A 12,141-nucleotide genomic window follows, 5' to 3' on the forward strand; every position below is an offset into this window, starting at 1 on the left:
AGGAAATGGATTTGGGAGACGGATTGGAGTTGGAGTTGTGCTTAGAATTGTTTTTCAAATTTGAAGTACTCACCTCCCAGCTTCGGGGCCAAAAAAGTATTTGGAGCCTTTTTTCATACGGCAACTGTATTCAAGAACAGTAAGGGGTGGTGGCCTTGCCTCTCCTGCTCCCGCGCTCGCTGGGCTCCGGACGCCCCGCCGCACCAGAGAGAGGGAAGCCCTGGCTAGAACAGCGGAGTTGGAGCGAGGCCGACTGCCAGGGCCTCCCGGTAACCAGGCAACAGAGGCCTTAGCAACGGGGAGGGGGCGGGACCGAGGGAGGAAGTCCGAAGCAAGCGGCTAAACCTCGCGAGAGTTGCGTTTGCGCGCGAACTGTAAGTACGTGGGTCTCGGGGTCAGGTGTTGGCTGGTCGCGGCGCAGGTCCGTGGGGGAGGCGATAAGCCCACCGGACCCAGCTACCTTCGTCACCCTGTCATGGAGACCTCAGCGCACAAGCAGCAGCAACAGCAGCCCGAGGCGGGCAAGATCAGGAACCTGCCCTGGTAGGAGGAGGCCCGGCTGCCGCGGGGAAGGGGGTCGGCCGCGCGGGGAGGTGGTGGCCGGAGTGGGCAAGTGGCAGGTCCCCAGCCCTACTTCGCCCCGCCGCCCCAGGGTCCCACCTGGGTGACAGCACAGGGGTTCGATCTCGTGTCTTCTGACACTACATTGACCTCCGTGGCAAAATATTCTTCTCTCTTGCCAAAATATTCTCTTCTCTCGGTGCGATTATTGGTCAGATTCTAAACTAGAATAATTGACGATGATGGTAACAACGCTCCCTAGTTAACTTTTATTTAAGTGACTTTCTGTTAGATTAGCAGGCACCCTATTCGATGCTTGAATTTTACAAAGACACTAGGAAGAAAGTACTGTTATTCCAGTTTTACCGGAAGGTTAAATGACTTGCCTAAGGTCCAGAGTTGGAAAATAAGTTTGTATTTGAACCCAGCTGGTCCAGATTCAGAGCTTGCACTCTTAACCATCCTACTTACACAACTGTGTCTTAGTGATGGTTTAAAGACTCCATGGATTTGACTTGGTTTCGGAAATCTCCAAGTTGTTTCTTTTCAGTTTATTGTTATTTATCGTAGTAGAAATACATAACATACAATTCACAGCTGTAACCATTTTAAAGTGTACAATTCAGTGGCATTAAGTACATTCAGAATGTTGTGTAACCACCCCACTATCTAGTTCCAAAATTTTTCATCATCCCAAATGGAAACCCCGTACCCGTTGGCAATCACTCCCCATTCCCCCCTCCCTGAGCCCGTGGCAACCACTAATCTACTTTCTGTCTCTGCCTGTTCTGGATATTTCATATAAATGGAGTCATACGATACGTGGCCTTTTGTGACTGGCTTCTTCTTTTTTAATTTTTAATATTTATTTATTTATTTTGGCCGCACCGGGTCTTAGTTGTGGCACACAGGATCTTCGTTGCGGCATGTGGGATCTTTCATTGCCGCATTAGAACTCTTAGTTACAGCATGCAAGCGGGATCTAATTCCCCAACCAGGGATCGAACCTGGGCCCCCTGCATTGGGAGTGCAGAGTCTTAACCAATGGACCACCAGGGATGTCCCGTTACTGGCTTCTTATATCAGTAATTGATTTCCTTTTATTGCCAAATATGTTCCCTTGTGTGGCTATACCACCATTTATCCATTCATCTGTTAATTTATGTTTGGATATGAGTTTAATTTTGGATTAATTTAGGTGCCCATCCAGGTTGAGATTATAGGCAGACAGCTGGAAAGATGAAATGAGAGCAGTGTTTCAGCACTATTGATATTTGGGGTGGTGGGGGAGGGCATGGGGGTTGTCCTGTGCATTGCAGGATGTTTAACAGCATCCCTGGTGCCTATCTGTTAGATGCCAGTAGCACCCCCACTCAGCTTTGACAGTGGAAAATGTCTCCAGATATTATCAAGAGTTCCCTGGAGGACAAAATGGCCCCGGTTGAGGACCACTGAGTTAAAGGGTTTTGTATCTCTTTCTCTTTTAGTTACGATATGAAAGGATTCTTTTGCACCTAACAAAATGTTCTTGCCTTTATATATGTTCTAATCAATGCTAAATTGTATTTCAGGGTTGAAAAGTACCGGCCACAGACACTGGATGATCTCATTTCTCATCAGGACATCTTGAGTACCAGTAAGTATCCATGTGTCAGCGGCTGGTATGCTAGTCGAAGGACCTGGATACATTTCTTAGGAACGTTGTCTCTACGGAGTAATAATTTTGAAGGATCTGATTGAGCTTTATGGGATGTGGCTTTAAGAGTTGAGTCCTTCAGATTTTTCATTCCTGCATCTGACCCAGATTTGAACATATGGTTGAAGTACCTTCAGCCCAACTCGGGCCTGCAGTGAATGAGGCAACTCTCAGAGACTGATGGCCTCTCTCTTTCTCCCCCCGACCTTCAGTTCAGAAGTTTATCAGTGAGGACCGCCTTCCGCACCTCCTTCTCTATGGTCCTCCAGGGACGGGAAAGACATCCACCATCCTGGCCTGTGCTAAACAGCTGTACAAAGAGAAGGAATTTGGCTCCATGGTCTTGGAGGTAAATGGGAGGTTTACTGTTACTCTCGAAGGACTCCAGCCTCTTATTTTTAGTTCTGCTAGTTTTGTTTTACTTTACAAGTTAGTTGCCCTGCTGGTGGTTGGGAAAGAAGGACACATAAGATGTTTTCATTCACTTTTTTTCTATAAGTGACATTTTTGCCTGGACTGGTCCAAGCTAAAGGGCAGTGGTAGGACTAGGTGTCTTTCTTTGCTGTTGCCAACTTTTACCCAGATCCTCAGTGGTTGCGCGGTGGATGGCTGTCTCCCACGTGCCCCCAGATCCCTTCCGCATGTTGCTCCGTGCCGTTCTCGCCCCGCCCCGGAAGGCTGAGCTGTGTGGACTGCGAGCTCTCCTGCCCTCTGGCTCCTGGTTGGGTTTGGCCAGCAGGGGCCTGGAAGGGGTTGGGGAAGGGAGAAGGATGCCTGATCCCGCCTTGGGGGTCACCACAGGCCAACAGCTTCCCCACCCACAGGGCACAGCACGCAGCCTTCCCCCCCTGCCAGCGCCACTCCCCTACCAACCCCTTAAGACTTGGGGGTGATAATGCATAGCCCTTGTGGTTTCCCCATACCTCACCAGCACCTTTTAAACTGTCTCTTCATTTAATTCTCTTCAAATTACTGAATTTGAGTGTGCCATCTGTTTACTACTAGGACTCGAGAGATATACTTGGCTTACGAAATTCTAAATATTGTCTATTGTAAGAAAAAAAACGGTTTAACTTGCTTTTGTATTACAGAACCTTGCTGCTACCAGTGTTCTTACTTCATTGTATTAAAAACTTGGTAACTGCTGGGTTGCTCTGGGTTGTGGGAGTTAAAGTTAGCATCATTCTTTTCGTGCTGGAGGTGCTGTTCTCCGTGACCAGACCAATTAACTCTTCCTCCAGAACATGTCAGTGATTGTCCTCAAAAGGGGGAGGAAAGACAGCCGTTGACTGGCCTTTCACAATATAATGGAATGATCTAGTGAGTTGTAAGTTTGACATATAATTGTGATCTTATTTTTAATGATTATCTCGTATCTGTCCTTAGAACTACAGACCTAGCTTGCTGAGCGGGATTGATGAAAAGATACATTAATTCACAGCTGGCACACCAACATGTTTTCTATTTATTTTGGCTTCTCTCACATTTAGCTGAATGCTTCAGATGACCGAGGAATAGATATCGTTCGGGGGCCAATCCTGAGCTTTGCTAGCACAAGGACAATATTTAAGTAAGAATTCTTTGCATAATTTCTCTCCCTAAAGATTTTGATCAGTGAGGTGATAGAGTTTAATTTCTTAAATCCTCTCCTTTGCCAGTTTGTGAAAGTAAGGGGAAAAGAAAAAGGCTTTGTCAAAAGCAGTCATGAAAAAGAGATAAAGTACAGGAATGGTGGTAAGACATATTAAAATGCAAATATTAAAACAAAATATTATCTAAATCTATATTAGCAAGTTCTCTGGGGAAGCATTAATTTCATTACATCATAAGACCGGAGGAGCTAGTTTGAATTTAAACAAAAATGAATTGAGATCAGGGTGGATAACTAGGATGGTGGTAAAAAAAAAGAAAAAGAGGAAAAAGCAGCACTAGAAGAGAATAAGAGGCTACTGGGTGGAAGAAAGATGAAGGTGCCAGAGGACATAATCTAACACAAATACAGAAATTAGACCTCCATGCCCTTTGACCACAGATGTCTGTTTTGGTCAGAGTTCTAGGAGAAATGAACTTCATGGGCCAGGGCCTGGTGGCACAAACGTGAAGGTGTAGGTTTGGGCCTGGAAGTCGAAGGGAGATTGAAGAAGCCTTTTTAGGTGGTACCATTTGTTTTCCTAGGAAAGGCTTTAAACTAGTCATCTTGGATGAAGCTGATGCCATGACTCAGGACGCCCAGAACGCCTTGCGGAGAGGTAAGGAGCACAGCCGTGTACGGTGTGTATGGCTGAGGAATGCTTTGGAAGGAGAGTTAGCAGCTTTGGACATGAGGTAGGATGTGGCTTCTTTTCAATTTTCATTCATCTTCTGGCCCAGCAAAATCTCTGTATACCTTTCACTGTATCCCACCTGATGACCTAGACAAAAATCTCTATACCGGTGGTTACCCCTTTTAATAGCGTAAAGACATTAGCCCTTTGGGGACTTATAGGTATGACCAGACACTGGTGTTTCATCCTTCTTTTCCGCTGGGTTCAATTTCAGCGTTGGGAATTTGTACTGTTTGATGGGAGGGAATGGGAAGTGTTTCATTTCGAAACTGCTAGATAGGTTCTGCTGTTGGTACCATTAGATACAATATAGCTAGGAAAATAACACTGGAAATTTAGTTGCACTCAGAAAGCTGACGTGACTTCCCTACTTGCCAGGAGAATGATTGGGCCAGAAAAGGAGAGTATACTGTGATTTGTTGGTCTTAAGGGGCCTGGTACAGTTAATTTCTTTGCAAGGACATTCTTTTTTTTTTTTTTTTTCGGTACGTGGGCCTCTCACTGCTGTGGCCTCTCCCGTTGCGGAGCACAGGCTCCGGACGCACAGGCTCAGCGGCCATGACTCACGGGCCCAGCCGGTCCGCGGCATGTGGGATCCTCCCGGACCAGGGCACGAACCCACGTCCCCTGCATCAGCAGGCGGGCTCTCAACCACTGCGCCACCAGGGAAGCCCAGGACATTCTTAATCTCTCTCATTAAGATTCTGCGGTAGACAGCTAGGAGAGAAGATGATCTTTAAGAATTCTGGGGAGGAGTGGATTACAGCCCATGTTTAAGAAGAGGAGGAGGAGGACAGAATATCTTCTGGTCCTAGAGGCTTTGGCCACCTTTCTTCAGTGTCTCATTCTGTAGAGTCAGTCTGGGCAGATCCCAGCGTGAGAACGTTGGTACCTACAGGATGAAACTGGTGTCACAGGCATCTCTGAATTCGGGTTAATGCTTTCTCGAATGCTCTAAGGGTTCGAGACAAGGTCCACTGGAAAGTCTACAAAAAGCCATCCCCCTCCCCTGCCCAGTAGAAGGTGGCACATCGTCCATTTGCCAAATAGAATTTTATGCAAAAGGGCAGGCATCCTGGATTTCCTGTCTTAGTGGAACGGAATGGCAAGAGTGCCAGAATCAGCCAGTCGTGCAAAAGGAAGCATTCTGTTCAGTCCTGTGGAGGTGACGCGTTCATCAGCTCTGCCGAGAGAGTGGCTGGTCTCCAGGCTCACCCTCCGTCGCTACAGTGGCATTCCCACGTGTTTGCGTTCTTGATTCCCCGTTTCACGTGACCGTAGGAAAGTTCAGGGTTTCTGGGTCCCTTGAAGAATCAGGATGGACGTGAGGTGGCTTTCTTTTCCCTTGCCAGTGATTGAGAAATTTACTGAAAATACCAGATTCTGCCTCATCTGTAACTATCTGTCAAAGATCATCCCCGCCTTGCAGTCCCGGTGTACGAGGTTCCGATTCGGTCCCCTGACCCCCGAACTCATGGTTCCCCGCCTGGAACACGTCGCAGAAGAAGAGAAGTAAGTATGTTGAAAAGCAGGGAAAGGGGGGCCTTGGGGACTGGGTGTCATGTAAGGCGGCTACTGGTACGTCTGAAGGCGATAACGTTTGTAAACAACTTGGGAGAGCCGGATTCAGGGTAAACCTCACCGTCGGCCGCCCTGGTAGCTCACAGACGTTCTTCATAAAGGTCATTTGGTTCCTTACTGGAGTCCATCCTCCCCTAGAAGCCGTCCCACTTTCCTCCTACTCTTTGTCTTTGGAAACTGCACGCTGCCAGGTCCTTCCCGTTAAGATGCCTGTAGCCTTTCTCGACGAGCAGGGAAGGTCCCGAGACGTCACATTCTGTGTGATCAGATGGCAGGCAAGGAGCCATCCGGAGCTGCTGCTGATTCGACAGGTGCTTGGGCTCTGCGAGCGCAGATCTCGCCAGCGCCCTCACCTCTCCAGAGAACAGAATTCAAAGCTACCTGCTCACCATAGCAATGCTTGGCCCCAAATGATGGTCTTGCTAGACTTGGACTGGGCCGTGACTACTCACGTGAGGCCCACGTCCCCAATAGCCAGGGCAAATTCTGGAGCCTGTAAATCAGGAGAGCATTGTTAACTCCGTCCTTCCCTTTTTTCTCTTTCATTGTTGCAAAGCCTTGATCATCACAGCCCACCGTGTTCCGTCGGGGAGCATTTGTGCTCTCGGGGCCTCTACATCCCTCCCGCCTGTTTCCTTTCAGAGTTGACATAAGTGAGGACGGGATGAAAGCGCTCGTAACTCTTTCCAGTGGAGACATGCGAAGGGCTCTGAACATCCTGCAGGTAGGGCACCGCTCCCAGCACATCTTGAGTTGTTGCTTCAGAACACTTTTTCAAGAAAGAGGTAAGCAACAGCGTGACCGATGTGTTAATTCAGAAATCTGGACCTGGTAAGACATCTCATAGTATGTCAAAGATGTACGCCCACCTTTGTGTTTTGATTAACTGAAAGAATAATTTGTTGCAAATAAGGGAAAGATAGGGAAGGACTCTGCAAAGTAACGTAGCCGACAAGCAGTGGCCTCCTCTGATGCGGCCGGGTCTTAGCAGGGCAAAAAAGTACAGGGCTCCAGCCCTCCCGTGCCCACCCGCATCGCTGCCTCCGCAGTTTCCTCCTGACCCTCCTGCAGCTCAGTGGCTGCAGCAGCCGTGGTGACTCTCCCCCTGTCTGCCCAGAGCACCAACATGGCCTTTGGGAAGGTGACAGAGGAGACCGTCTACACCTGCACAGGGCACCCTCTCAAGTCGGACATCGCCAACATTCTGGACTGGATGTTGAATCAAGACTTCACCACGGCCTACAGGAGTATCCTTTCTCTCGTCCTCCGGTCAGTGCATTAGGTGCCCAAGGCCTGAGCGTGGCTTCACGAGCTCAGGCTGCAGGCAGCACCTACGCCCTACTGGCAAAAGACAAGTGGCTGCACGGGACACCTTTCAGCTTGTCATGGGAGCAAGATGTCTGGGGGGTGGGTGGGTGGGTACTTGTCTTTCATGCCCCAAGTTCTTCCTGAAGGGCCCCTGAGCTGGGTATGGCTTGAAGCCGCTTAACTCACAGATGGGAGGGAAGCAGTTAGACCTTGGGTGGAAGGTGCGGTCATTTTCAAGCAGTTAGTGTTACTCTTGTTTAGCTATGAAATTAAAATCTAGGTGTAGTGATGGAAAGCCTTTGGGGCAGTGCATTTGGTTCTGTCCTCTACTAGACAGAGATGTCTTTCATCTCCCTTAATGGAGATGAAAACAGAAAAATAAGAACTGGGGTCCAACACGTGCAACTTCAGATTGAAGGAAACAGCTGTGTTGGTATGAAAAGCCCTACTGTCAAGTCATTCTCTGCAGTGTTTGTTCTGGAATTTGTTCCCTTTGCCTTAACTGCTCCTCTCTAGAGATCATGGAGTTGAAAACTCTAAAGGGGCTGGCATTACATGACATCCTGACAGAGATACACCTGTTCGTGCACAGAGGTAACGGTTCTTCCCCAGTTCAGAAGCTATGCAGAAGGCGGCACACCGTGGGGTTAAGGGTGGCTGGAGAGGGAACGGGATGCTTCATTTTGGAAACAGAGAAACAGGAATGAAGAGGTGTAAACCCGGCCCCTCATTTTTAGTTTTGTTTTGCTATTTATTTTTTATTGGGTTGGCCAAAAAGTTCATTCGGGTTTAAGTAAAACTAAAAGACATTTTTAATTTTCACAAAGAACTTTACTGAACACGTATTCACTAACCGAATGAACTTTTTGGCCAACCCAATATCTGTGTGTGTGTCTTGCTTTTAAAACCTTGTTCCAAAAATTTTTTTTTCATAAATTCATTTATTTTATTTATTTTATACTTGGCTGCATTGGGTCCTCATTGCTGTGCGCGGGCTTTCTCTAGTTGCAGTCAGCGGGGGCTACTCTTCATTGCGGTGCACGGATTTCTCATTGTGGTGGCTTCTCTTGTTGCAGAGCACGGGCTCTAGGCGCGCAGGCTTCAGTAGTTGTAGCACATGGGCCCAGCAGTTGTGGCGCATGGGCTTAGCTGCTTCGCAGCATGTGGGATCTTCCCGGACCAGGGCTCGAACCTGTGTCCCCTACGTTGGCAGGTGGATTCTTAATCACTGCGCTATCAAGGAAGCCCCCAAAATACTCCTTTGACTTCTAGAATGATGGGGGAAAAGAGGAAAGAAACTCCTAAAGGCTAACTTATTTCCTCCAAGGGTTTGTATTTTACAGCAGTATGTTGGAGTTTCTATTTCTAAAAGGCTATTTTTCCCAAAAGGAAAGAAGGAGAAGGAAGATCTAGCTTCACATAACCAAAGCAGCCTCAGCTAAACCATCTTTAGTTCCACACTTGGTCGTTATGTCCTGTACAGAGAATTGCTTCTCTACCTTGAGAGCACACGTGAATCACCCCAGACCAATCCAGTTGGCCCTTTTGGGGGAGGACCGGACACGAGTGTGTCTTTGAGCTCTATGTGATGTGATGTTCAGCCTTGGGGAGAAGCTCTGCCTGCCCAGCAGCCACCTGCAGATGCTTGGGTCCACGAACACTGTTCTGGCAGTGCCTTTCCACGCCTCTCCCTGGCTGGCTGGCATGTGAAATTCTGCCCGAACCCATGGTTGGCTCAGGCCCAGCTCTGCACTTTGTGGATGCTAAGCATGAATCGACTTTTAAAAATCATTTATGTTTTGTTTTTTTGTTTTTTAACATCTTTATTGGAGTATAATTGCTTTACGGTGGTTATGTTTGTTTCTAACATTGGGACAGCAAGTGAGAACTTGGCTTTCACGGTAGCTTACAGAGCAGCCCAGTGCTGACAGGGCAGTGCGGATATCTCTTCCAGCTTCTTATGACCACTCTGGAACCTGCTCATGTTTCTTTTTGGCTACCCTACGAAGACTGAAATGAATAAAAACTATGAAAACCTGTGCAGTTTTTACCTCCTAGAGTAGAGGTGTGGTATCTGGAGACCTGTGGCCTCAAGAGCTTACTCTTACGCATCTGATGTGGAAACTCATACTTCTTTGATTTTTTTTTTTTTTTTATAGTAGGTAATGACAGAGCCCACTCATTTGATTTTGTTTTTCCCCCAGTTGACTTTCCATCGTCAGTTCGAATACATTTATTGACCAAAATGGCAGACATTGAGTGAGTATTTATTTCCCAGTTTTAATTCTTTTCCTCCTTTTTCCCCGTTGTGAGTTTTTTGTTTCTCCTTGCTTGGTTTCAACTGTTTTGTCTAAATCGTTCATATACAGTAGAGTCTAATTTTTGCTGGGATTATTGAACGAAGCATGGGGAAGGGTGTGAGCTGCTTATGTAAAGAACATGGATAAATACAAGGACAGGTACAGCTCGGTTATGTATTTGAGATAAAGGCCTCTCCTTCGACCTCAGAGGCCCGGTCCACCTTGGTTCTAGACATGCTCTTGTTATTTGGGAAGCCTGCTTCAGTTCAGACATCTAGGTCGTTTGGGGACGGCCAGCTAATCCAGCTGTTATTAAGCCCTTTTGGCATATGACAGCATATTGCAGGGAAAGTAAACATAAACTCAATTTTCCACTTTGCCTGGTTCAGTAAACACAGTTATTAGCCCCCAGTGAAGCTGGCAGCTATCATTTAAGTAGACAAAAGCACTAGGTTCAAAATAGATGCCCACGTAAGCCAACTACTTTGCCGTCGTTGGCTTTCACACGTACCAATTAGGTCACTTCTTATCACTACACTGTGAGTAGCATGATTTTGCTTTCAATGGCTGGGCACCTGAAAGGTGGCAAGATGAAATACCAGTGTCTTGCTTTACTGACCACAGAACCGGAGATATGGCAGCCAAACTTCCCAGTGAATGAGGAGGAAGGGAATCTTAATTATTTAATTCCTCTCGATGCATTTTGCAGGTGGTGAAGAAATAATGCCTAATCACATAAATTTTGCATATCTGTACAGAGCTTGAACAAAGTTAAGTTCAGAACACTGCTACTGGGAACAATTTTTAAAAATTTAATACTTCCTCCGCCCCCCCACCCCAGTTTGAATCAGATTTACAAAGGAGTGTTTGAGGCAACAAAGAAAACGTTAGGGGACATGTACAAGATTGCTGCCCAGAATGAACTTCCCTCACCTCTTTCCTACCCTTCTCTGGCCAGCTTTCAGTCTGACTGCTATTGTTCTCTTCAAAAGGCAGCTGTTGTGATATTCTCTCTTCTTACCTTTTGTTTGATTTCTTTTAGGTACAGACTTTCTGTTGGCACCAACGAGAAGATTCAGCTGAGTTCCCTCATTGCCGCCTTTCAAGTCACCAGAGACCTGATTGTCACAGAGGCCTAGATGCTGAGGACCACTTGCTGCCTATTCTCAGGCCCAGCAGTGACTGGAGAGCAGGGGACACAGTCACCCCCAGTTTCGGAAAATTGTTCCAGTCGTGGGTGGGCAGACATGTACCCAAAGTACCGTGTTTGTGGCTGGTGGGAGCAGGGATGTACAAAGCAGTTTTAATGTACAGCTCTCTCACTGCACTGCCCATTTGTGTTTTATAAGGGGGGATAAAAAAGCAAAACCTTTTTAGCCTTAAGGCTTTTACCCTTCAGCTGCCTGGATGATAGGAAATGGGCTACCCCACTTGGAATATTAGGCTTTCAAATCTAATACAGTCCACGTGTCTTCCACCTCAAGCTAAAAAGAACATCTTCAGAGTTAAGTTTGTAAATCTAATCTGTGGCGCTACTTTAAATAGGTGTTAATGGATTTCTGGCCCAAACTATTATACTCATAAAGTGGACTCAATCTTCTTTCTTACTTTACAAACTGGCCTTTTTATTTCTCCTTTTGAAGTAGAGGAGTTGCTAGCAGGTTCCCAATTGTGGTGTGGACAGTAGCGAAAACATTCATTTTAAACGATGCTATTGGGGCCAGAGGTCGTTCAGGACTGGCTTGTTTAACCCAACCCAGGGCACATGAGACTAAGCCCGACTCTGAACCTGCAAGTGCTGAAAGGATTGAGACTCTTCTTTAATCTAAATGTAATGCAGTTTATCTGCGAGCATTTGTGCTGCATGTGTGAAGTGTTCTGCACAATAACAATAAAGCAGCTTGCTTGTGTTACAAGTGACTCCTCTTTCCTTAGCCAGTTACACAGACGCTGACTTGTTCACCTTGCATTTATATGAAAAAGCCTCCTCCGTCCCTGATATCAGAGAATCAACTTTCTCTGGAGGCTGTTCTTTATAAAGGTGTCCGACTCTTATCCTATCCAAAGGGGGAAGTCGGAGATGTGCGTCACACGCATAGGCCTCTCGCTGCCAAAGGCCACGAGCAAAGTCTGAAGCTAATGGCTGGGGGTGGGGTGAGGGGCTCAAGGAGGCGGCCCAGAGCCTCTCACGCTACGCTGTACATGATATTTTAAGATAACCACAAAACTTAATTTTGTCCAATCCATTCCCAGCTGTCTCGTTGTACTCACTAGTTTTAAAAGGTGATGGTTTTTTTTCCTTAATGGAAAAAATGAAACGGCAAGCCAAAAGCTTTTAACTTTCTTTCCTTCGATGAAAGCCTCTCATCTT

The 12,141-nt window shown here is 46.8% G+C and overlaps 1 protein-coding gene across 1 annotated transcript; it reads left to right on the forward strand.

Moving 5' to 3' along the window:
- The first annotated feature begins 321 nt into the window (after nucleotides 1-321).
- Nucleotides 322-11,686, forward strand: RFC5 (replication factor C subunit 5). The gene is made up of 11 exons (XM_059041100.2): nucleotides 322-543; nucleotides 2,133-2,197; nucleotides 2,470-2,606; nucleotides 3,748-3,827; nucleotides 4,433-4,506; nucleotides 5,934-6,093; nucleotides 6,805-6,886; nucleotides 7,280-7,409; nucleotides 7,987-8,064; nucleotides 9,675-9,729; nucleotides 10,813-11,686. Exons 1-11 carry the CDS (start codon nucleotides 476-478, stop codon nucleotides 10,907-10,909), a joined length of 1,026 nt encoding a protein of 341 aa, XP_058897083.1. The 5' UTR covers nucleotides 322-475; the 3' UTR covers nucleotides 10,910-11,686.
- The last annotated feature ends 455 nt before the right edge of the window (nucleotides 11,687-12,141 follow it).

Source organism: Kogia breviceps, chromosome 15 (assembly GCF_026419965.1).
Source record: "Kogia breviceps isolate mKogBre1 chromosome 15, mKogBre1 haplotype 1, whole genome shotgun sequence".
Lineage (NCBI taxonomy): Eukaryota > Metazoa > Chordata > Mammalia > Artiodactyla > Physeteridae > Kogia > Kogia breviceps.